Source organism: Leptonotus elevatus, chromosome 12 (genome assembly GCF_054856555.1).
Source record: "Leptonotus elevatus isolate MCC_2025b chromosome 12, RoL_Lele_1.0, whole genome shotgun sequence".
NCBI classification, from domain to species: domain Eukaryota; kingdom Metazoa; phylum Chordata; class Actinopteri; order Syngnathiformes; family Syngnathidae; genus Leptonotus; species Leptonotus elevatus.
This window is the reverse complement of record NC_141250.1, coordinates 21583384-21609916: the sequence shown is the minus strand read 5'-3', so window position 1 is coordinate 21609916 and position 26533 is coordinate 21583384. Positions and strand designations below refer to the sequence as shown.

The 26533-nt window shown below is 42.5% G+C and overlaps 2 protein-coding genes across 5 annotated transcripts; one reads left to right on the top strand and one right to left on the bottom strand.

Moving 5' to 3' along the window:
* Positions 1-315: 315 nt before the first annotated feature.
* znf142 (zinc finger protein 142) lies at positions 316-13164 on the top strand. The gene is made up of 9 exons (XM_086090566.1): positions 316-570; positions 999-1173; positions 1276-1381; positions 1813-2061; positions 2625-3449; positions 4743-4920; positions 8767-11056; positions 11216-11321; positions 12095-13164. The coding sequence occupies exons 2-9, from the start codon at positions 1000-1002 to the stop codon at positions 12580-12582; spliced, it is 4416 nt and encodes a 1471-aa protein (XP_085946692.1). The 5' UTR covers positions 316-570; position 999; the 3' UTR covers positions 12583-13164.
* LOC147165039 (1-phosphatidylinositol 4,5-bisphosphate phosphodiesterase delta-4-like) lies at positions 12839-24712 on the bottom strand. 4 transcript variants are annotated; one of them, XM_086090568.1, is made up of 16 exons: positions 24381-24712; positions 20156-20211; positions 19920-20078; positions 18859-19087; positions 18431-18560; positions 18123-18354; positions 17839-18040; positions 17045-17189; positions 16811-16966; positions 15908-16066; positions 15382-15544; positions 15186-15302; positions 14914-15092; positions 14521-14653; positions 14291-14440; positions 12839-14213 (listed from the first exon to the last, which is right to left on the bottom strand). In XM_086090568.1, the coding sequence occupies exons 2-16, from the start codon at positions 20172-20174 to the stop codon at positions 14122-14124; spliced, it is 2265 nt and encodes a 754-aa protein (XP_085946694.1). In that variant the 5' UTR covers positions 20175-20211; positions 24381-24712; the 3' UTR covers positions 12839-14121. The 4 variants fall into 4 exon arrangements, with proteins under 4 accessions (XP_085946694.1, XP_085946695.1, XP_085946693.1 ...); XM_086090569.1 differs by having other exon boundaries at positions 20156-20208; XM_086090567.1 differs by lacking the exons at positions 20156-20211; positions 24381-24712 and having other exon boundaries at positions 19920-20100.
* Positions 24713-26533: the final 1821 nt, after the last annotated feature.

Below are 26533 nucleotides of genomic sequence, written 5' to 3'. Positions count from 1 at the left end.
AGTTACCCACTAAATATTTATTTCTTCGGCGCTAGTGTAAATAAATTTAATAAAAATAAAATAATTTCTGTGTTTGTTATACATTCTTCCGACTGGGCATTTACTCCTTTAAACTTTGGATCCATAGTGCCGTTAGTTAAACTTTTAATTTATTTAATTGATGATTACATTTTTGTGTTACTATTTGTTGGACATTTTATGTTACTAATTGTTGGACATTTTAAAATGTAAATATTTAGTGCATTTTCGTGTATCAATTGGTAAACATATTAGATCACGCGCACGTGTCCACTAGTATTTCCGGAGTTCGGTATACAACCTTCCGACTGGGTGCTGTTATGTTGTTCTACTTTTAATCGAAAGCTATTCCAACGAATTTCCGCATTTCATTAAAATTTAGTGAGAAACAATAGCTTTTTATTATACCGAGTACATTTAGCGTTTCATGTGCTAATTTTATTGTACTATGGGGAATAATTGCAACATTTTGCTGCCCCAAATTCACAAGAAGCTAATGCTATAGCAAAGCTAACGCCGACGTTGGAGTCAAGTTATTATTATTGTATAAAAGTAAGTAACGTGTCCTAAATATTACGCTTCGTGTTAGTCAAGTTACCTATTATACAACATATATAGTCACACAGTTACGGCCTCTTGCGTGGAGCAGCTACAATAATAAAAAGAGATTTTCGGCGAACCCCCGCCACTCGCGAATTTGCGTTTCTATATAACATAGGAAGTGGTTATTTTCCCGTGACCGGCAACTCTTGTTGCATGTTGATGTATTTTTGCTCCATGTGCTGCACTTTGTGTGCAGCAGTTTTAAACTGCTCTGTAAATGTAATTGTGTTGTTCTCGCGCGATTCACGGCAAAATAACGCTAGGTGGCGAGTTTCCGGTCACGACAAAAATAATCACTGCGTAATAACATTAGCTTTTCAGCGAAACACCTATTCGGGAATATCCACATTTGTTGTGCCGTTTCCGTGTCACCCTAGGATGCCACCCGTGCGCCGCCTGAAGAGGGTTCTGCCGCACCACGAGAAACTAAACCTCCTAGATATGCTCCAAGGAGGGAACAGTTGTGCCGAAGTTGCCCGCCATTATGACCTGAACGAGAGTACCGTACGGTACATAAAGAAGAAAGAGACTGAAATAAGGATGACCCAAACTGTACGTCATTTAAACTTCTCTTGTTTGTTATCACTTATCTTTTTCGGCTAATGTTAAGGTGGCAACGGGGCAACACTTTGTTGATTTTTGTTTCATGGACAGTTGGGGATGATGGGACCTGACAAATGTGAAACAAGCGGGCAGAATGTTGCAGATGGTGGCCGGCCCACTTGTACCTTCTCAGAGAGACGTTTACGCAGCTTCAAAAGTAAGTGCAAACTTGCAGTTGATAGAAAAAGTCTACACACCTCTGTTCAAATGCCGTATTTTTGTGATATAAAATGACACCAAGATCAGTGATAAACTTTTTCCACCATTAATGTTTAAATCAGTTGCGGGGGAAAACGATCCAAATGTTTTCCAGAGAAGAATAAAAAATAAACAGCTGAGATAATGTGGTGCACAAGTGTGTGCGCCCAATCACATTCCAAGTCATGTTAAATGTCAGTCAGCTCACACCTGTCTACAGTTTAAGTGCTTCTCAATAACCGCGAATAAATTTAATCTATTCTAAGAGGGTTTTACTGGCATTGTTTTTTTTTTCCAGCAAAAACCTTAAGGTTGACTGATGAATTAAGTGTTAACTTCATTCTGAATGGATCAACATCTTTGTTTTTTTTGTTTGTTTTTTTGTCACAGGTAGTAAATGTACAGATGCGGATCTCCAAAAGCAAGTCTCCCCTGAAAGACCAAAAAGAAAAGCGCAATCAAACCCTGGTTGCACATCATCGGCGATATCAGATGGGGAGAAAGCAGAAGTTGAAGTAGTAGTCGAAGAGGAAGGCGAAGAAGAAAACGACAATGAAGATGAAGAAGCAAACACAGAAGGTCACAGTGTGAACAAACAGAGAAAAGTGGATGGAGAGGATTCAGTGTTGCCAACCAAAGGTACGTTCAGTCACGCAAGGGTTTTCAAGTGCTGTCAAACACAACTTATTAAAGGTCTCTATAAATAAAGTTGAAGTGAGGCAGTAGAGGGGTGTGAGGGTTAGCACAGCTGTATCACAGTTGAGTGGTTCGGTGGTCGAATCTCGGCAGTGGCCTTCCCTGTGTGGAGTTAGCATGTTCTCCCAGTGCTTGCGTGGGTTTTGCCCGGGTGCACTGGTTTTCGCCCACATTTCAAAAAATATTCATGTTAGGTTGAGTAAAAACTCCAAATTCTGCATCGATGTGATTGTGAGTGTGGATGCTTGTCTTTATTGGTTCTGCGATTGGCTGCATTCCAACAAATGACAAACATCCGCTAAAGAAAGGGAATGGATGGTCCAACTCCTTGGGTTGTCTGAATTTATTGAATTGCCACCCACCTTAAAAGAAATAATGCAAATTATATTTTTATTATAATGTATTTTTAGGATGAATGAACATTGAAACATTATTGGTAAGGAACTGGTGAGTGAATAAATCAGGGTTGTTGAAGCATCGTTTTTCTTATCTGGTGTTCTTTTTAGAGTGCATTGCAGAGGAGGCAGAGCACATGTATGACACCCACATTTGCCACAAGTGCAAACGCAGTTTCAAGATGCGCTCCCATCTGGAAGAGCACCTGCATTTGCATTTTCCTGACCCGGCTCTGCAGTGTCCCACCTGCAAGCGCTTCTTCACCAGCAGGAGCAAACTGCGTGTGCACCAGCTCCGCGAGGCGGGTGAAAAAGCCCACCGTTGTCAGCTGTGCGACTACTCGGCCGTGGAGCCGAACGCCATTCGCCGCCACCTCGTCACCGTCCACGCTGACGAAATGGAAGAGGATCCAACGTGCCACCGCTACCCGTGTCCCGCTTGCGGTCAAAGCTTTGGCCAGAGCGGGACGCTGAAGGCTCACATGAAGACTCAACACGCCCGAGCACCCAAAACGGCCGTGGCGTGCTTTCACGACGGTTGTCCTTTCCGGAGTCATTTGCGCAGGGCTCACCTGCGCCATTCGGCAGAGGAGCACGGGATCACGGCGGTAGGATGTCGCCATTACGCCTGCGTTGCCGTCTTTCCCAGTGAGGAGCACATGGAGGTTCATTTCAAGACTCACCTGGCTTACCACTGCTCACAGTGCGATTTCTCATGTTCCAACAAGGCCGCTTTCCTGCGGCATCAGCGGCAGGGCCACGCGGGCAGCGAGAAGCTCTCCTGCGAATTTTGTGACTTTTCTACATTCAACCCAGTGGAATTCAAACGACACGTTGGACACGTGCACGCCAGCGAGAAGATCCACCGTTGCTCGCAGTGCAGCTACGTGACATCACACAAGAGAGCCTTGAATCGACACATTCAAACGCATAGCGGTGAGGATTGTTGTCTTGTTTTTTAGGGATACGTGCCAATTTGGCACAGCGACAGACTAGTGGTTAACATGTCGGACTCACTGTTGAGGGATCTCGGGTTCATGTCTCGGCTCGCGTCCCCTAGTGGAGTTTTCATTTGCCTTTGCTTGTGCGTTTTTTCTCTGGATACTCCAGGATCTTCCCAGAATCCAAAATCATGCATGTTAGCTTCATTGAAGACTCAAAATTTGTATGAGACTTTCAATTGTTCATCTAAAAGTGCCCTGTGATTGGCTGAAGACCAGTCGAGGGTCAAATCGGTCAGTGTTAAATTTCCAGTGTTGGATCAAATGTGCAGTAAGCAGTGTTATCTTAACACTGTTAGGATAAAAAGTTACACTTTCAGAGTAAATTTCCTTGACTGTTGGGGTGGATGTTTGGTGTAACCAGAATAGTATTACCTTGAGTGTTAAATTGACCACTCCCTCATTTCCAGTGAAGGAAAAACTTTCCAATTTTCCAGCGCGCTGTCGACAATTCAATAGAGATACATCCAGTTGTTGTTGTCAGGGTGGCGTGGATCAGTGGTAGAGTGGTTGTCTTGCAACCCTGAGAACGTGGGTTTGATCCCAGGCCAGTGTGTCAAAGTATCCTTGAGCAAAATACTTAATCCCCAGTTTCTCCTGATGCCGTGTCATCAGTAGTCAAAATGTAAAGCAGTCTGAGGGCCTTGTAAGGAAGAAAAATGCTGTATAAATGAAGTACGATTTAGCAGAATAAAGTGTAGTTTGAGTTACATTTTTAACACTGACACTTGTGTAGAGTACTTTCAACACTACTCAGTGTTTACCAGTGTATATTTTTAACACTATACAGTTGGAGTAACACTGGTTAAGTGTGGGGGGGGAAAAGTAACACTTTGAAAAGTGTCAGATTTACACTCATTGGTGTGGACAAATATAAACACTATTCTAGTGTTAGATTTAACATGATTTTGCGGTGTACAAAATACTTTGTCAGACTTAAACCCAATAGAGCATGCATTTTACTTGCCAAAGAGACTGAAGGGATAACCTCACAAGACAAGTGAAAATGACTGCTTGTGGTCTTGTGCGTTTCAAATTTAGGTGCACATTGGGGATTGTGGGATCCTGGGGAGATCCTTCTAATTGCACAATGTAGAAGGCTTGAGATTGCACATTTGTACAAGCCAGTCTCCAAACTCATAGGCCTTGTAAAATATGCGTTTTAAACCCCTGTGCTAGTATTGTTGTGTGTTTGAAACGTGTGTCCACATTTTCTTTGTCTTTCAAGGTGAGAAGCCCCACAAGTGTCAGTTGTGTGACTTCCGGTGCAGAGACGAGTCGTACCTCTCCAAGCATATGATCACACACTCAGGCGACAGAAACTTCATGTGTGAGGAGTGTGGATACATCACCAAGTGGAAGCACTACCTGAACATCCACATGAGGAAGCACACAGGAGACCTCAGGTAGCGTGACGCTGTTGTTGTGTCCGTTTGCTGCTAACTAATCTCGTGTACCCAACATATTACAGTGGTACCTTAGTTTTCTGCGGGTCAAAATTTGAGGTACGAGCAACCTTCAGATAAACCACAACTCGAGTGAAATAAAAAAGACAAATTTAGCAATCAGGCTACGATAAGAATGCCCTTGCATGTTGGCAAGGAGATCCACAGACGCCAATATCCTTTCAGCCGTTTATTGAATGGGACGAAGTGGTTAACGCACAAATACAAAACACTCATAAGGAGTTGCTAGAGGCCACCTACACAGGTCCACTATACTCACATGCAGACTGACTCCTATTCCTGCGTTGTTGAAATGATTAATCTAGACTGAGAGACCAAGATCTTATATAGTGCTTTTTGGGACACTCAAAGACGCTTCACAATGGATACATTATTCATGCACTCACACATTCACGCTCTGGTGGTGGTAGGAAACGACATATTATGTAGCCACAGCTGCCCAGGGGCAGACTGACTGAATTTGTATGCAAGTCTATCAATAAACTACACTAAATTAGTACTGGTCTAACACTTTGAAGCCGTAATTATGAAAAAAATCTAATAAAACAAACAAACAGAAAAAGGTACTGCGCTAACCGAGTGTGCCACTTGTGACGCATGATGATGTACTCCTACGCCGCTGCACAAACTCATTCATTGCTTGCCGCTCTAAACTGAGGACCACCTGTATGCATATGAAACATACTCCCTCCCAGAAGTATTACAACAGTGAAGTCAATTCCTTTAGTTTTGCATCATTATTTGTCCTGGTTGCTTTAGTGAAGTGTTTTTGTTTTGTTTTGTTTTTTTACACTTTATTTTCAAGCCCTAAGATGTCGCCCAAACGTTCTGGACCTTTGGTGTTTTTTGGCCCGAAGCTTAAGCGCAAGAGGAAGGTCATGCCCCTCTACGAGAAAGTCAAGATCCTCAATATGCTCCGTGACGGGAAGACATTTTCCGCTGTAGCGCGCTGTTATGGATTGAACGAGTCGACGATCCGCTCCATCAAGAAGGAGGAAGCCAACATTCGAAGCACGGTAGCCATTAATGGCTCGCAAACCTTGAAGAGGGTGGTAAATACACGTAATAAGTACATAGTAAGGATGGAGTCTGCATTGGTTCTGTGGATAACCGAATGCAGGAAGAAGAACATTCCTTTGAATACCAACGCCATGATGGACAAGGCCAGACAACTTTACCAGGAATTTGCAGATGGAAGTGTCCAACGTGACAAAGAAGACACCAACAACAACCCCCAACCAGGATCAACAACATCATCGGAGGAACCTGTCGAATTTCTTGCTAGCAAGGGCTGGTTTGATCGCTTCCGGAAGAGGTACCAGCTGAAGAGTGTGTCACCACATTGGGAATCTGCATCGGCAGACATGGCAGCAGCCAAGAAGTACCCAGACACTTTCAAGGCACTCATCGAAGAGAAAGGGTACAAACCAGAGCAAGTCTTCAATATGGATGAGACTGGCTTGTTCTGGAAGAAGATGCCAACGAGGATGTTTCTGAAGGAAGAAGCCAAAGCCCCTGGATTTAAAGGGCAGAACGATCGTGTGGTGCTGATCATGTGTGGCAATGCAGCTGGCTTCCTGATGAAACCAGCACTAATCTACAAATCTGCAAACCCTAGGTCCCTGAAGAGCAAGAATAAAGACCTGCTGCCTGTCTTCTGGATGCATAATCCAAAGGTGACTGTATCGAAACCTCTTGTGGCCGAGTGGTTCTACGAAAGTTTCATTCCTCAGGCTACGTTGTACCTATCGGAAAAAGGATTAAACTTTAATATTTGCTTGATGATGGATAACGTTAGCAGCCACCCACTGGATTTGTCCTACGAGGGAGTGCATATTGAGATCGTACCAGATAATATTCAGCCTTTGGATCAAGGCCTGATTCGGACATTCAAGGGTCTTTACACTCAGAACGTCATGCAGCACATTGTCAACGCCAGGAGTACTGACGAGAATATTTCTGTTGGAGAGCTGTGGAAGAAGTTCAACATTGCGACGGCTCTCCAGGTCATTCAAATCTGTCTACAGGAGTTAAAACCAGAAACCGCGAATGCATGTTGGAAGAAGCTATGGCCGGAATGCGTCCATGAGGGCGAGGAATTCTCTCCTGAAGAAATTCAACGTTTGACGGTGGATAAAGCAGTCAAGCTGGCAGAGAGCTTAGGTGGGGAAGGTTTCTACAACATGATGCCTGACGACTTGAATGACCTCCTGGAGACCAACTCTGATCAAATGGCTGATGATGGTTTGGCAGATCTCACAAAACCAGATTTTGAGGAGGCAGAACAAGAAGCTGATCCATCGCAGGAGGACGACGAAGATGAAGGCTTGACACTAGAAAGGCTGTCAGTGATGGTAAAAACGGCAAAGGACCTCCAGGGCATGGCGGATGCATGGGATCCTTATATGGTTCGTGCAATGCAATTCAAGAATGCTATGGATGGTGCAATGCAAACGTATAAGACCCTGCTTACCACCATGAAGAACCAGCGCCATAAATTGCCCGTCACTCAAGTCGAGCCACCGTCAGCGTCTTCAGAGGAAGCGCCTGAATATAAAGAACTCCTTGCATTACTACCCCCTGAAGCGCCTGATGATGAGGCGTCTTGTGAAGAGCCGTGAATGCTCGGCTTTACTGTGCAGTACACTACAAATAGTCGTCGTCATCTTCATCGTACTGCACAGCTGATTTTTCAACATTATCCTCTTCACTCAAGTTTCATTTCTTTACTGGTAAGTACACTGATTTTAAAATTAGTTATCGTATGTATGTATATATAGTACCATTCACATATGTATTTACAATATATTTTCTACACATAAACTAGCATATGATATATAGGCATTATTTTTACGGATTCAGTTCGATACTAAATAGGTTCCACATTGTACTCGCTGCGATATCATGATTTTTACACAAAGTTCACCTCAAATATATTGTTAAGCTTTTTGTGTGGAAGGGTAATTTCTAGGTTAAATTGGGGGGGGGGGGGGGGGGTTAGGGTTGGCGTCCATTGTTCGCAGGCTCGTTGTATTTACATCTGGATCGGATACAAGTTAGAAGCATATTTAAACACATCCAAATGAACCCAGAACACTACGCAAATATTTTGTCTGACAATTTACAGTAAGTATGCAACCAAACTACCGGTACTTGCAAGATCCTTCATCATGCAGAAAAATAATAACCAGAAACTCCCTGTTAAAATAAAAAAGTAGTCACGTCAATATTTATATTAAATCTTATAGAGGATGCATTTTACCTGCTCAAGAGGAGATTGAAAGGAGTAACCGCCCTGTGCTGATAGTCTGGGAATTTGTCAGAAAATAACACAGGCTTGAGACAGTTATTCCAAGTGAAAGATTTACAACTAAACATTTAGTTGTTTCCACTGTAATGTGTTTATTTCCATGGATTAGTGTATTTTAAGTTGTGTAACAAATCCAGATGTAAATACCTAGAAATAAAAGTTGAACTGTTGAGCCTTGTCTCATATTCATCTTGTTTGTTTTCAGTTTACAGCAAAAATAAAGAAATTTGCCTCACTCTTCCAATACTTTTGGAGGGGAGTATATACTGTACTGTATAAAGTCCGAGTTGACATACCAAAAATGAAGAAGGCGGGAAATTGCACAAAAATGAACAAACCACAAACTCACGGCCCTAACCTCATTCCGTGGAGGTAATCAAGACCATTTGCTCTCCTGATCACTTAATGAACGACAACCAGAATTTCAGTGTTCACAGAAAATGTGCACAACCTAACTTACCTTCTTCTTCTTCTAGGTATGAGTGTGATAAGTGTCTTTACCGTTGTCACCGGATGGACCAGCTCAACAGCCACAAACTACGACATCAGGCCAAATCGCTTATGTGCGAAATCTGTGCCTACGCCTGCAAACGGAAATGTGAGCTTCGCAATCACATGTTAGTCAAACATTCGGTAGAGGGAACGCAAGCATCTGTGCATAAGTGCAAATACTGCACATACACAACATGTTTCAGACAAGCCCTTCAAAACCACGAGAACTGTAAACACACCAGACTGAAACAATACAGTTGCGCTCTTTGTCCCTATTCCTCGTTCAGTAGCATCAGCCTCTTCCTGCACAAGAGAAAATCCCATGGTTACGTGCCTGGTGACAAAGCCTGGTTGGAGAATTATGCAGCAAATGAGAGGGAGAGGTACTCGAATAGCATGCTAGAGAACTCACTAATTGGCAAAGGAAGATCTGCGGTGTCCAATGAAGAACCCATTCCAACAAAGCAGTCTGACCCCAGGGCTCCACTAGATCAGTTTCCCAGTGAAGCTACTGAAGTTTGTTCAGAAGATGTTCCCTTACTGGATGCTGATGACGTCGTGAGCAAGGAGGGGACCAGTAAAGCAATATTGCATAGTCCTCCATCTAGTGCCAGTCCAGAATACTGCACTCTTGTTTTAACAACATTGAACCCAGAATCTGAAACAGTTTTTCTGCCAAATGAGGTCGCAGCTTGTCACAGTACGTCCACTAACACAGATTTAGCTAAAGAAAGAGAAGTTGTCTTTTTATCAACCAACTCGGCAGAAGATGAGATAACTGTTCATTATGAGGGTGAAAAAAGCTCGTATGAGTCTGAGAATGAAACTCTAGAATCTCCACCTGAGAAAAATCAAGTCGATAGCCAATTAAATCCTTTGAGAACACAAGCTGAAGCCCTGGTTTTGGACGGCAGAGTCCGGATGCTTGCAGTGCCAACTCAAGACGTTTATCGCTGTGACCAGTGCTCTTATGTCACCAAGAAGGAGAAGACTCTTCAACGCCACCGTCTGTCTTTGTGCCGTAGTAGACCGCAATACCACAAGTGCTCGGCCTGTGGTGCCCGGTTCAAACAGAGACGGGGCCTTGATGGCCACCTTGCCAAGAAGTGCCCACAAACCTTTGTTGGCAAACCAGCCGCTCAAAAAGAGGACATCTGTACTGCGAGTCAGGACACTTTTAAAAAACTCAGAGGAACAAAACTTATCTCTCAACAAAAGCGCATTTCAGCAGAAGGAGTTGATCATGACGGGTCTGTTCATATTGCCTTGACATCCAGTGACTCAGAAAGTAATCCAAGTCAAGCTGGAGATGTTTCTTCCAATGTGCCTGAAGGCAGAGTGGGAAATGCTTTTGCCCACCAGGAGGAGACCAATGTGGCCCAGAGTTCCATGTGTGCTGGTAAGCCAAAGCATTTACACCAAAACTCTACCGTCAAGCAAAAAGGACACAAGGCACGAAAGAAAACAGGTGTTTCATCCCCTCACACTTGCCGCTACTGTCCTTTCACCACCACCAGGCGCTACCGTTTAGAAGAGCACCAGTCACTTCACACGGGAACTGGACGCCACGCCTGCGATGTCTGTGACAAAACCTTCGGAGCGGCGACCAAGCTGCGCCAGCACAAAGTCCGCGTCCACGACAGGCGACCCACTCTGCCTTGCTCATTTTGTGAGTACAGTGGCTACACGGCGGACGACGTCAGGCGACATACTCGCAGGTGCCACACGGGGGACTCTCATCATGACTGCACCGATTGCGAGGCTCGCTTCAGTTCAGAAGCTGCTCTGAGAAACCACCGCATGCGAGCGCACCGGCAACCGGCGCGTTTCACCTGCGAGCGGTGCGACTACACTTGCACCAGCGGCACCACACTGACGAACCATCAACGGAGCGAGCACTCAGAGTCTTTTGAGAGCAAAGGAAACTTTGAGGCTCCTCTTACGATCCACTTAGCCCACCATTGCCAGCTCTGCTCCTTTGCTGGCAAAACCAAGCAGCTCCTCGCACAGCACCTTCTGGATGAGCATGAGGAAGGCTCCCCTTCAGACAAACCACTCCAGTGCGGAAGCTGTGCATTTGCTTGTCGGCACCCACTGGTGTTGGAACAGCACTTGCGCTCACACGGAGGCAAGCGCATGTACAAGTGCATGGATTGCAAGTACTCGACAGGCAACAAGCAGAAGATCACTTGGCACGTTCGCATTCATACGGGGGAGAAGCCGTACAGGTGTGAGCATTGTAGCTATGCTTGCGTTGATCCTTCGAGACTGAAGGTAAGTTCAAAGTGGCTCAAATGAAAGTTCAATAAAAAGACAAATTTTAAAACACTCCTGTCATGTAAAATGTAGAATTAAAATAGGATTGATTGTAAAACTGTTCAGAATCACTATGCATGTTCTCAGCTATTTCTCTCCACGTTGTTGTTCTTCAAGCTTCATATGAGAGTTCACCGAGAAGAGAAAAAGTACCTTTGTCCTGAGTGCGGCTACAAATGCAAGTGGGCCACTCAGTTGAAGTACCACATGACCAAGCATACAGGTGAGACCCAGAGACGGCAAAAGTACTCACACTGAGCTTAAGTAGAAGTACAGCTACTAAAATTACTAGAATATGGTAAAACCAAAAAGCATGGATTCAGTGTACTAAAGTAAAAACAGTCTGAAATGTATTTAAGTAAAAAGTGAAAATGTTTGTGTAGATTCTTAGTCATCCAGGTCATGGGAATTCACAAAGGTCGAATCGAGGCAATTTGACTCTTTTGGATGTTGGGTGTTTGCTGAGGTCCGGGCTGTCTCCTCTGGTCAAGACTCAGAGCTTTCTAATGCACCTCAAAGAGAAGCATAACTCTTTTGAGGACACAAATGTACTGTACATATTCTCGACAAAGAAGATTGATGGTTTGAAACCGGAGTGAGAGAGGCCTAGTACATCTCCAAACACATGAGGTGGCTTATGAAGAGAGTCAATGATTTTGCCGCCAACAATGAACAAAAACACAATTGTTCAGTAAGCTCCATTCCCTTTTTGAATGGAATGGTAATATGTGAGTTTGCATCAAACGAAGCCTAGTTGTGTCAATTGATGACGCATGTTCGGACGAGAGGAGAAATGTCTTCTAAGAGGACCAGAACAGTCCATTTGCAATCGATTCAATGCCCTGACAATGTTTTTGTTTAGTTTTTTTTTTTGCTTTATTTGACTCTAATGTCTACTTGTAGGTGGCATTGCAAATGATAATTTGTTCTCAATTGTCTCACCTGGATAAACAAAGATTAAATAAATAAAAATAAATGTTTATCATTTGGATATAGGTGAGAAGCGATATGCCTGCGACCAGTGCGACTACCGCACCAACCGAGCAGACGCCCTCCGTGCCCACCGGGCCACGCGGCACTGCGACATGCGGTCCTACGTCTGCGAGAAATGCGGGAAAGCCTTCAAGACCAGTTTCATCCTGAAGACCCACCAACGGCAGCATGGCGACCAGCGGCTGTACACTTGCGGCGTGTGCCATAAGGCTTTCCGCTGGCCAGCCGGCCTCAGGCATCACTTCCTGACGCACACCGAGCAGCTGCCGTTTCGCTGTTGTCACTGTTCATATAGGGCCAAGCAGAAGTTTCAGGTGGTCAAACATCTGCAGAGGCACCACCCGGGGATGCCGGTAGAGCAGGGGGTGGTACGGGACTTGGACTCCAGTGGTCTCACCCTGAAAGAGGCTATGCAAGGAACGCTCAACAATAGAGGAACGGAAGAGGAGCGAGATCAAGAAACATTGAGGAGCAGAGAAACTGTGAGTTGAAGGCCATCAAATGTTACAATGTTAATAATTGATCACTTCATAGTATTGCAGTCAGAAATTAGCCACGTTGTGTCTCCCAAGTCACTATAACCCTCCTTTCATGTCACAGATTAATTTGATGCATGTTAATATTTTTTAAATGCCAAAACAAATATTCTGCTGGTCTTGTTCTTTTCTCTTTAATATACGGTAATCAAGCTAATTGTGTGATATCGGGACCGAGCCCTACCGTGAAAAAACACAATTGATGCTACTATGGATTTACCATTTTATTTATTTATTGCATTTTTGAGTTTAAATTCTATACTGTATTGAAAATAATCACATGAGCCCCAGTGACCCATGAATTTTTTTGGGAGGATTAAGCAACAGCTTCATACTGAATTGAGTTGTTTAGTTATGTAAGGATGATATAATTGGATTAACCTAAATATGGGGGTTTTTCTTGGTGGGGTATACCAAAAATAGTCATTGGGTCTGGGTCTATGTGACCTGCTGCATTCCTGCCCTTGTCTACATCCCATGGGTCAAGTACACCATGTTTTGTTTTTAAATATCAAATAAAAGCAGAAAAGAACTAGACATTCATATTTTTTTGTTTAATTTTTCCAATAGTGTAACAGACCAGTTTGACCTGTAACAAAACAAGGGTTAAATGTGAGTATGTACAAAAAAAGTCAATCAATTATCATTTGAAAATTTTGCATATATTTTTTACAGTGAATAAATGAGCAGTATGTCGTCATAAAACCGCACTGACATTTATTTTTGATGCATAGAATAACATTAGCATATACCCAAATTGTACACAACAAGCTGTGTGTGCATGGAGTAAGTAAATAAAACCAACTCATGCAAACTTGCATATTGTAGCTTAGGAAGTGAAGAGATCAGCATGAATAACAAGGCTGGATAATAAGGATGCTTGTCACTCTTTTTGTTACCTTTTTACATACTCAAGGTCAATACTGAGTGTATTGATAATACACAGATTATATTATATGTGTATTTATATTGCACAGATTGTACTCGTATATTTTCCTACGATGGAACCAAAACCCAGTTCCAGATATGGTCTTCGTTTGTATCAAATATCAAAACCCTTGGCCGATCTTTGTGGAAAATGCCTATTATGATATCCTAATACATGGACACGTTGGAATTGTAATGTTGAAACACACATACTCCTGTTACACTGCAACAGTAATTTTTTGGGAATGCAGTAACTCAAGCTATGATGGAAAACTTAATTTCAGTAGTTCAATTTAAAAAGTGAAACTAAATTCAATACAGAGCATGAAATAATGACTTATTTCATGCTCAAAATACTTGATGATAAAAGCTTACAGCTAACCAACTTAAAATTCACTATTACGTAAGACACGATGGAATGTTTAGTAATAGAGTTAATCTTGAGATATGAACAATGTTTATTGGGATTTTTTAGTTCCGATAATTAAAAAAGCTTTTGGATCAAATTGACCCAGGAACAATATCGCTGTTCTTAGGAACTGAACGTAAACAGGACAGTTAAGCTGTTCATGTGAGTTTGGAGATACTGATATTAACAAACAGTGATGCAGGTGGGATGGCCGTCCCGTCTTTTGAAAGGAGATGAATGTGACGATATCCTGCAACAGAAATCAAGCTTTGAGTTAAACGTCCCGCTGGGAATTTATTTTTAAAACAACTATCACTCGCTGCTTACCCGGTTGGATGCACGTAAACGGCAGCGTGTACTGTCCGATGAAGTCGTTTTTGGATGTCTTGTCGTAATCTTCCGCTTCAAAGCGAATCAAGGCCAGATCGGGAGTGTGGATGACAAAATTCAAAGTTTGATTCCACACGGGGTTAAATCCTGCAGGAAGAGTGATCATTTTACTTTCTTTTAGGGTCTGATTCAAATCGAAACCATCACTTCACACAACCTTCTTGTACCGTTGTTGTTGATGTAACTGGTCTCCTCCCTAGCCTGGTCCTGCGGTACTCCGTAGACCTCCACCCTGACCAAGGGATCGACAATGGAGCCCTCTTTCTGGTTCACCTTTGGTAGCTGCTGCCCACTTATCACCTGAATGATGACGTAAAGTCATTAAAAATTCACATCATTGAGTATTGGTGATTAACTACAGTGCTGCAATCCCCTGTAATGGAATAGTGTAAATTTATATTTACTGTAATTATGCGCTAGCTAGCGTAGCTTAGTCTGACATACATATTGGTTACGCTATTATAGGAACAGAATTATATCCTAAACGGAGGACGTCTTGTATTTCGAGAGCCGGTGGTCTGGATACTTCTTTTATTGGTTGTTTGAGAAGACGTATTCACCTGGATGGATAAGCGCATCGGTTTGTAGGCCGGCTGCTCTTGGGGTTTCTCTGGGTTGAACGTTGTGTGGTTGTCTCTCAAGAAGCTTGGTTTGAGCACATAACCGCAGCGACCATTCTGTCCGAACAATCCATCGTTGAGGTCCATCTCCAGACCCGCTGTCTGGAAGTTCAGAGCCACTTTGGGGAAAGAGTGAAACATGACGTCATTCAAGAGTTTGTCATCTGGATTGCATGAACACAATTGGAAGTTACCAAAACGTTTCTCCTCACCTATCTGGCATCCCACATTCCACAATTCCTGAGGGTTATAGTTTGAGGAATCAGTCCTGAGGCCGCTCGGGTAAATCCTGCTTAGCTGTTTTACATTATGTCGCACAAAGTCTGCTCCTGTAGAAACGTATGACAAATGTAGTGCATCTACGCACATCCACTTCAAATTCACGACTCATTCATTGTCTCCTACTACCTGCTTCCTTAGCGAGTCTCTTGGCCTTGGACTCGGAAAATGAGGACATCTCATTGCATTTGGTGTGCAAAGGGGTGCCTTTAAAACCACGGAAGTGGACGCTCTTGCAGTAAACCACCAGATCGGATAGCTCCCGCGAAAGTTTGGACTTGGGTTTCTGAGCCTAACAAGAAAACATGTACAATTAGTAAAGTTAGTTAGGCAAAAAACCTTGTCTTGACAATCATCTAATCTGCCAAATGTAATTGGGGGAAATAATACACATCGAACCGCTCGAGCGATTATCAACACTAAGGAGAGGAAAGCTGCAAGTTTTAGTTAATTTGGGGGTTTTGTTGGGAGCTGGAAAAGATTAATGGGATTTCCATTAAGTTCGAAATGGAAAGATGATTTGATGTTTTAAGTTACAAGTGTGGTCAAGGAACAAAGTAAACTTTTTTCAAGGTACCATTGACCTCAGGTATGACCATTGCATTGTCTTCATACCTTGCCAATTAATCTGTGAGTGTTAGGAACACACTTCTACCTTCTCGTGTTGGTTCAAACTCTCAGCATGTAGCTCTTCTACAACTTCACCGTTGGCCAACTCCTCCTCCTCGCTAATGTCATCTGTGAGTGTTCCATCCAGGGATCCTTCCGAACCACCAATTTTCTTGGCTTTAAGCAAAACCTTTCCTTTCAGCTCCTTCATTTGTGGACAAGACGGTATCATTAGTGCAGGACTGTGAAATGTGAGTATATTTGAGTACGTACTCTCTTGAGGACACCTGATCTTGCACTTTACTGTCTCCTGCATTGCCGTGCTCTTACTTTAACATTGATCTGCTAAGTGCTAATGGCAAGTCATCTACAAACAGGATTGTGAGAACTTATTCCACTCAGAAAATTTTACTGGCTATTCACAAATCTCGGGATTTGCTTAAAGATACACTTTTCTGAAAGAGGCAGTTCATTTTTTAACATGGAATCAATTAATCCACAAATATATTCAGGTTTAAATGTAATGCATGGTAATTTTTTTAATGAGAATTAAAGTTAAGATCAGCAATTACTTGTCCTTGCATGCAGTATTTCATGCTGAAGCTTCAAAATGATCAAACTTTGATTCCATGCTTCGCTAGTTGCCCTAAAAAGAAAAAAATTGGAAGAAGTAAAATGGCTGCATCAAAGCAAATTAGCAGACTTCCTGTTCAATCTCAGGCATGGGTCCTTGAGACTTTTTCATGCATCCGTTTATAATAGTCCACCTAATTTCATGTCGATTGGTGGAAGGCTGACTTCCTGTTCAATTTCAGCCATAGGTTCTTGAGCCTTTTTTGTGAGTCCTGTTATGATTCACATGTCCACCTAATTTTATGCTTATGGCTATGGGTGAAGCTGGTGTTAGGAGCTACTGACCGACAATTACAATAACTGAGTTTGGACTGACCTGTGGTGAGGGAAGACATTGAGGGGTGGTGTGTCCGTCTAAAACGTTCCTTAGCAACGTGTCACCCAAGATCTTGCTAAGGTGATGGGCCATGACCGTCTGCTGCTCCACACTGCAGTGATTCTCAAGAGACAAGATTACCGGGAAATCGGATGTCTATCAAGAAAAGTCAGAATTGCACATCATATTCCGTCGTATATTTTTTGGGGGTTATGTGTTGTACATGCTACCCACCGTGAAGGCGTATTCTTTCAGTGTTGCAATGATGTCCTTGAAGAGGATCTTGGAGGTGAGAGTGTGGCCGTGATACACCACTGGCTCCCCATCGCCGCCATCCCAGCAGTCCACCTCCACGCAGCGACAGCCTCTCTTAAGGGCCCTGTGTTGCACACACTTTTGAAATAAGTCTTCATTTCTACATTAAAAAAAACAAGTAGAAGGTAGGACTAGAATTGACATTGGGAAGTGATACAAAAAAAACAGCCATGGAGACAAGTTATCGATCGATATGAAATTTTAATTTGGTGTCAGACGCCTATCAAATTAGGATGCGCCAAAAAGTGTCAAAGATTAATGCCTGGAATTGAACAGGAAGTCTACCATTTTGGTTTGAAACGGCCATTTGCGGTGCATGACGATGAGTTCCTCAGTGATACTCAAGTTTCAATCAATGGCACAAAATTTGGTGGACGTCTGCCAAAACATAATGCACGTTTCACGGACCCAAGCTCAAACTTCAAGAGGAAGCCAGCCGTTATGGTGTAAGTATAAGTGCAACCATTTTGGGGGAATTCCAGGGCTTGTACTTTCACAAAATCCTTTTCGGGAAATTGCTCAACTGAGCCCCAATCTGAGGACAGATACTGTAGATCACGCTAAATTGCGAACATTTTCAATGGCGAAAGATCATTTGAGTGTTAAGCATTACAAGCATGGTTACGGAACAAATTAAACTCGTATGTCAAGGCACTACTGCATGCCATGGGGATAAATCATTTTTTGTGTGCGGTATGACCAGCAGGTCTTACTGGATATAGGCCTCCAGGCTGCTCTGGCCTCGCAGCTGGTCCTCCATCAGGTAGGTATTGTGCGAGGAGGAGATGAAGTAGTGGCTGAGCGGCTGGCTCATGTCCTGGTAGAGACCCAGTTGGTCGGGTTTGAATATGGAGCCCTCCGGGGAGCACAGGTACCTCTGGAAGCCATCGAAGGACATGGTGCTTTGCTTCTTGGCTGCACAAAGAGATTAGATTCCTCTTAGTCCCTCTTGTTAGAATAGTAAATAGTAAATACATAGGTCCGCCTCTTAACAGACCTGGTCCCGATGGTTCATAGCGCTCCATCAGCTCCCTGGCATGTTGGGCACTGCCTTCTCCCTCCTGCTGCTCTACGTTCAGGAAGTTCTCCAGTTCCTCCAGCATTAACGTTTCCCCGTCTCCAGAGTAGTCCTGGAACACTCTCCACACTTCATCTCTCTGGGTCAGCATCTTGTAGAAGAGGACAAACTGCTCAAGTTCCAGAGAGCCGCTCTCTGATCGGTCAGCCATCTGGAAACCAAACAGTAAATGCCTTACTCTTGTTGTCAACGCGTTTGAGGACCAACAAACACTTTCCAACTCATACTGTGAAGAGATAGAGCGCATGTTCTTCATTCATCTCCACGTTCATCATCTTCAACAACTTCCGCACTTCTTTGAAGGTCATTTTCCCATCTTTGTTTTTGTCGGCCTTGTGAAACCAGTCTTGGACCCACCTGAGAGGATGCTCAGGGAAACTTGGAATGGGATTAAAACTAGTTGTGATTCATGTTATTGAAACACTGATTGACAAACTGAAGTCCAGGAACCTCCATGGGGCCACAAGCCATAACATGGGGCTCCAGAAAATATTGTAATTAGTAATAATATATGTCTTATCATTTTAACTCATTCACTCCTGTAGATGTCTTGCCCAAAGTCACGTGATAGACTCCAACTCACATGCGACTTAAAAAGGACATGCGCTAGAGAAAATGGATACCTGGACTGTATATGCCAAAATATTAAGGATACTGATCCAGTCTCTGCTTCTCATCCATGGTTTGAGCCCTGTGAATGAGCTTGCGCAATCCGCGGATCCAGGCCTGAGCTTCCTCTGGGGACTCAGCCACGAGATCCAGGTTTCCTTGCCGACCGTGAAACACCAAGGTGAAACAAAGGTCAGCCGAGAATTCGTCCGTGATGCTCTGCAAGACCTCTGAGTGGTGGCCTTCGCGCACCACCTCCACCTCGATCACTGAGACTGGAAAGAAATCAGTTTGATTCATTACCAACTCAAACTTTTACCAGGAACCAAAATGATAGCAATATTCATAAAGACCCTATAAAGTAAATTTTGAGTTTTTTTTTTTTAAATACTCTATATACGTTATACATGTTTGACGATTATTTCTGAAAACCTGCTGTGCAGGTACTGAGTAGAGGAAAACTGTTTTCGGGTTTCCTGATTTATTTATTTTTTGGCATGGCTAAAACAGCGCCATGGGACACACTTCGGGTCTGGCATTAGTTTCCCACCCTTCGAGCTACTGTACTTTGTTTGCATCAGCAATTTTTCCGGCGCATTTGTAGCTGGCTAGCTATGCTTACATGACAAAATTGAATCTTCACTTAGGAAATTCTGCAGGCGTGGCTCCTTTAGAGTGCCTCGCTGTCGGCCGTGAGTGTGTGCAAGTCACACAGAGAAAAGCAGATGAGCGATGATAAGGAAAATTGTCTAATATTGATTTAATTTTTGACAGTCAGTGTGTGCACTGGAGCTTAGAACTGGTGTGGTGGCTTTAGAGTACTTTGTTGTTGGCCATGGGTCCATGTCACAGAGAAAAGGCAAAAGCTTGAGGTATAAAAATTGTCCAATGTGACAGCCAGTGTGTGGTCAGGAGCGTTGCGCTGGCGTGGCTGGTTTAGAGTGCCTCATTGTCCCTGTTTTAGGCTGGTGTTATGTCTAGCACATTCGCCTAATTTTGTCTCCATTGGTGAAACTGGTGACTGTGGTGGGGTAAGTTAGTTTAGGGGTGGTGCTTAAGACTACTAAAATGTTACTGAGTGAACTTCGGGGATCATTGGGAACTTACAGGTGGAGTGGCCTTTTCCCAGCCATCTGGACTTGTACCAGATACTCAGACCGTCCTCCAGAAGTCGGAAATGCCTTTGCTTCTTCCACGTACGGGACTTCACCTTCCTCAAAGTGGACCCTGCCATCATCACTCTGACGTCAGGGTCATCCTGAAGACCTGAAGGCCCATACAATATCATAACTGCTCCATCATGAAAGAAAAATTTATCATATGAATCATTCACATGTACTCACGTGAACCCTGAGACTCCATTTTGTTAGCCCTCAATCACGCCAATGGAAAGTTGCTGCTAAAATGAAGCAGATGTTAGTGGATGGATTCCAGTTGTTTGAAGAAATTGCAGCTATTCACTGAATTTTCAGTATATGTATTGTAATATTTCTTTATCATAATACAGATGCTGTTTCCACATTGCAAAGAGTAACCCGAATTAAAAGTCAAGGCAATATATGCTTGTTTTTTTTGTCGGCCAGATTTGCTTCTTACCGAGAGCATTTCACTTGCATCCAGTATTTTTTTACTAAAAAAACAGCCAACAATCAAAAGTTGGAGCGATTGGGGTAGTATCAACAGTAATGGAAAAGCAACCAGAGAGGGTGGAACCAGCTTGTTTCGGAGTACAACCGGTACAGTGGAAAGTAACCACACCAATAAAATGTGGCCAGCAGTTGTTATTATTCCAACTGACATATTTGTATTTTTAACTTTTCAGTCATTGTGCTTCAACCTATTTGGTACATTTGGCACTGCAGTCCGGACAGACCTAAATTTGTATGTAAGTCATCAAATCAAGTGACACCATCCCGCTATGCAGTGACAAACTACTGTGGTTGCAAACCCCACCATGACAAATACAGCTTGTTTTTGTTTTTGTAACATTTAAAATGCCTAGATACACACACTCATGTTATGTTGGAAGCCAAATTTTGGGAAGTGTAATTAACATACACAAAGAAAATACAATTAAGTTCACATAGTTGCTGTCATGATAAGTGTGAATGGTTGCCAGAGGGTGGACCCAAATCAAGAATTAAACACAGCCTGGGTCAGATTGACTCCGAGACATTATTGCCGTTAATAAGAAATGACCATCACAGGATGGTTACTTGATAATGTTTGATTGGTTGGTGTCTTATAAGCACATGCGTGGCATGTATGCATGAGACGTTAATCAAAAAATGTCAATTTTAACAAATAATTTGTAACACCTGTTATGTTGTGGGTCAGATTGACCCATTGAAAGTATTTTTTTAAAGTTTTGTTCTCCTATCCTTTTTGTTCACTGCTAAATGTAGATGATACACTTCGGAAAGACAATGTTTTCCTCCTGATCCTGAGTTGGCACCTCCGAGATATCGTATCCTCTTTAACTGTGTCCTGAAACAACACAGATTTATCTTTGCTTTCAAAAGCACTCCCACAACCTCAAGTTTAATCCTCAGGAACAGCAGTAATGTCCCTGAGTCGGTTTGACCCAGGCATGTCCATTCAGCCAACAAATTGTTCTTCATGAGTTTAAAAAAAAATAAAAAAAAAACTTCTGTAACTCAAAACGTGTCTCGAACTATAAGAAACAACTTACATCTAAAATGGGTCCGTTTGACCAAGCAGGAAACGAAAGGGTTGCCACCTTGGATTTGTGAGAAAAAGAGACACCTGACCAAGCTCTGGCACTTAACAGTCAAGCCCGAAATTATTCATACCGCTGGGCCTGGCAAATTTTGAATATGTGGACATTTTAGCATGACAAAATACCAAAACACACAGCATAAGTGGTTAAGAAATTGTTCGCGGGTGAAAATATTAACGTTTTGCATTGGCCTAGACAGTCCAGACTTGAATTCAGTTGAAAATCTGTGGAGGGAACCAAAGATCAGGGTGATGACAAAAAGAGCTCATCACTAAAGATGAATGGGCAAAAATATCTGACGAGTCTAGCAAAAAGCTGATCAGCAACGATAGGATGCGTTTTATTTGCTGTAATAGCCAATAAAGGCTTTACTATTGATTTTCAGGAGAAAGGTATGAATAATTTTGGATGTGCCACTTTTTGTTCAAATGTCTGAACTTAGTGGAACATTCATTATTCAGCTAGTCACATGCACTGTAAACTACAAACAAGGCATACACGCTAAAAAACAATAACACGACGTGGCAACGTGTAACTATTCTAGGAAAACATCACCCACAATTACGTATGTGCTTCAAAGTCACGAACTTGGTAGGTTCTATCTTTGTTCAAATTGATGTAGAAATGCCTGACAAACCCCGCTGTTTTTCTCTGCACTCTTTGATCGTGACTCACTGACTCACTGGCTGCCGTGAGAGGACTGAAATTACCGTAATGTCTTATGTGAAGTGCAAGGGCTTAGCTTTCAGATACCATTGGAATTTTTCAGATGGCATAAACGGTGCCAGAGTTAGGGTAATCCAAAGTGCAGCTACGTAAATGTACCGCCGCCGGCACGCTCGGTAACAAAGATTTCCACAGTAGCACAGGGGAAATTTTTAGGCTACAGAATTAAGGACATCAAATTAGCTTTTGGCATTCTTCCTAAATAAAACAAAAAACGGGACAAATTGTGTCCTGGGAGATATTTTTATTTTCCCAGGACAGCTGGTAAAAACATAGAACAATTCTGGGAAAAACAGGACGGGTGGCAACTCTAGTTCCTGGGCCAGTTTGACTCGCAACAAATGCAAAAGTTCCAGTTTTGTTTAAATCTCAGTAACACCGTTACTAGCCATTGTATGATAATGTGTCACAAACACAAATCCCAATAAACATTGTTTATATCATGAATTGGCAAAACTGTAGAATGAACCCATTGTCATAGGAGATACATATACACTGCTTGATTACCCTTCACATTTCATACCAAAACACTACTCGTGTGTGTGGAAGGGTTAACGGGTCAACGTGACCCACAACATAACAGGACAGTTGGATTTGAACATCTCACACAACTCAATTATTCACAGTCCTGCAGTCACAAGCCGCCCGCCTCCCGTGAGTGTTAAATTAGGTCACAAGTGTGCAATTTTATTTTTAGGCCCGTCGCAGTGAAGCGTGTTTTTGATCACGGCTCTTCCGAGGCGAGATGAGTCATTGCGAAGCCGAAGCCCTCGGGGAAGTTCACTGACCACACGCGCAACGTCACCCAGATGTCTGGCCGGATGGAATTAGGGAATTAACTACTCGGCCAGGAACACAAACGTCCTCTGTTTCTTGTTGGCTCTTCGTACTGCCCCAGTTCTGGTGACATTATTACTTTGAGTAGTAATCTTGTTAGGTTGCGAGTTGGACAAATCTCTTCTATTTTTTTTTTTAGGGATGATGTATCATCGAGTGGGACACGACATTAGTCCTCAGGGTATTAAATCGTTGGCAACTGGAATGTTCTGGTTGTCTTCAAAGATATTTGAATTCATCAGTTCATGGGCAAATGCTGTCCTAACATGAACTCATGAGTATTATCATTTTAAAATGATAAATTAATTGTTATTGAAGCATGAGCTGCTAAGAGGTAATGCACTCCATCTTAATTGAAATGGTTCATTCCACAATCAAACATGAACTTGAATGTTGATTATTGATCCCCAAATCTAAACCAAAGTAACTGCAACAGCATTGCTCATGTGCCCTTGAGCAAGATACTCAACTGTCAGTTACTGCTGATGCTGAATGAGGAAACGGTGTTCAAGTGCTTTGAGTACCTTGAATGAAGGCCCATTTGAAAAAATGGTTTGTAATTGAGTTAATCATGACACAAACGTTTTTTTTCCGTTTTGTGTCATTTATGACACATTTGGATCATTAAGCAATGTGGCGGGGAAAATTATTGCTGAAAATAAAGGAAACAGGATGGTTTATCACTGACCTATTGAAAGGTAATTCGCGATTGGGAATGCTTGCCAAATTTCACTTTCATATCACGCTCTGGATCAGAATGACCCCTCAGCATTATTGCTGTTCTTTCCATAAACAAACATAACAGGACAATTAATCAGTTATCAGTTGAAAGGTAATACATTACACTAAAATGTTGAAATAGTAATGGTGTTAGTGAGATGCAATTTTTGGGGTCATTTCTGACACTTGCGTCATGAAACATGCTCGGGTCAAATTAACCGTTAAAAAACAATTTAACAGAAGGGTTAAAGGTGAGATCCTCATTTCAGTTGAGCTAAAAACAAAAGCATGTTACATTCACTCAAGACTGGGAAACATTAACAAGAGGATTAATAATTTGTCTCTTGCCTCACGTAAGTAAACAGGGAGCCTGCTCGCGGAATACTAACCAAAGTCACTGCTGCAGACTGGAAATTAGAACCAGACACTATAAATATGTGACATCATCATAGCCCCTCCCACCAAGAAAATGTATACATACACTGGAGATACAAGAGCAGCCTATATTAATATATTAATTAATGAGAACGAATAGTTTGATTTACCAAGAGTGCAGATTTCCGTGGAGATGAGTCAGACGTCCAGATGCGCTCGACTTAAAGCGTCTCTCCCACTAAAGGCCTCGCGTCCTGGGGGGCTGCAGGGGGGCTGGGCTTGATGCATTGTGGGCAGCCTGAGAGATTGTCCAGAGAATCAGGGATGACACGTCCTTGGCTGTCTGGATCCAGACACTCGGAGGGTCTGGGGAGTGTTTAAGCACTCGGGAGTGTCTGAGGAGAAATCTGTGTCGGACACAGATTTCCCGCGACCGCGACCGCCTGTGTGCGCTCCTCCTCCTCCTCCTCCTCCTCTTCAGCTTTCCTTCCTTCCTTTTGCAGCCACTCCCTCTTCCCACTGCAGCTTGCTTTCCTTCTGCTGCATTTACCTCATCTGTGGGCATCATGTGCCACTGCCAAATGTTGTCAATAAAAACGGTGACTATTCAAAGGGGATATAGCAGGGAAATGTGGCTTTTCTTGCCCCCCCCCCCCCCTCCTCCCAATTGCTTATAAACAAATAGTTGGGTCCCTGGATTGTATGCCAACTTGTCAAATATGCAATTAACTCATTCACTGCCATTGACGGCTACAGACATAAAAAATTCATTTGAACTATTAATATTAGTTAAAAAAAATTTTTTTTGCTAACAAGAGTATGAAAACCTAGACCTTTTTTTTATTGTGAATTTAGAACAGATATAAAATGTGTGATTAATCGTGAGTTAACTAGTGAAGTCATGTGATTAGTTACCATTAAAAAAATGAATCGCCTGACGCCCCCTGAAAAGACGATTAAAATTTGTAATCGTAATTAATCACTTGACTTCAATAGTTGACTCACGATTAATCACAAATTTTATATATGTTATACATTTACAATACATATTTTTCTAGGTTTTCATAAAAAAAATTATGAAATGTAAATTTTTTTTTAAACTAATAGAAATAGTTCACATGAATTTGTGACGTCTATAGTCGTCAATGGCAGTGAATGAGTATAAAAATTAAAAATAATTTCATTTACATGCAATATTCATTTTGACAAGTTAGGACATCACGACTTCTTCACAATGCAGCAACGTGGTACTCTAAAGCAGCCACGCCAACACAAAGCCCGATCCACACATTGACTGTCTGGTCGGACATTTGGAAAGAAAAGAAAATACATCGCACTTCCACTTTCTCTCTATGACGTGCGTGCACTCACGGCCAACAACGAGGCGCTCTAAAGCAGCCATGCCAGCAGAAGATGCATTTTCGAGTTCATTGCTAGCAATGTCTAGATAGGCTAACTGCTGATGTCAACAAAAGTAAGTAAGTTGAAAAACAATTTAACACTTTCTGCAATTGAGTACTACAAAGTTCTGTCTTTGCGCATGTATGAAGTATTTCGAAACAAATCTCCAAATTCACTTCATGGGGTCAGGAAGAAAAAAATGGCAAAAGAAACGTGTGTCTATCTATTATAGTTTAGCAGCGTTGGGTTTTGCGTGGCAAGATGCGTTTGGCGGACTTGTAAAATGTTGTGCTAGCGAGGTGAGCTCCAAGGAGGAGCTGTGGGGCCCCACACAAAACAGTTTTGATGTGTGAAGAAAAATGCACAATATGTCTCCTTTATAGTTTTACATCTTCATTGTGGGATGGCAAACTTTAATATGTAATCATTAGCTTGAGGAGCTACAAGGAGGCGCTGCATGCACCACTTGGAACCGTTTTCGATTGAGGAAAACACACAAAATTTTTCATTTATTGTTCAGCTGTTACAGCTTAATTGGCGGGCTTAATATGTATTCATTGTGTGACTTGTTTTGAATTGTGATTTTTTTTTTTCCCTTTAGTCATGTAAATAAGTAAAGCCAAATATGTTTATGGACGCCATTAAACATAGGCTCCTCTGTCCAATCTGGCTAATGCACTGCAATATTGACTTGCTGCTCGTAAAAGGGGATTTGGCAAGAATGCAGCATGCGTACTTAGGACTAGTTTGTACGGAGAGCACACTTATGCCTTGAAATGCATCTGCAGGATGATGGAAGCTATAACATATCCTGTTTGGGAGGATTCGGGCGGGAACGTATATCCACTCGAGATGTAATCAACTTTTGAAATGTACAACATTTTTGTATTTGAGAAGCAGTCGAAGAGCCCTCACACTCCTT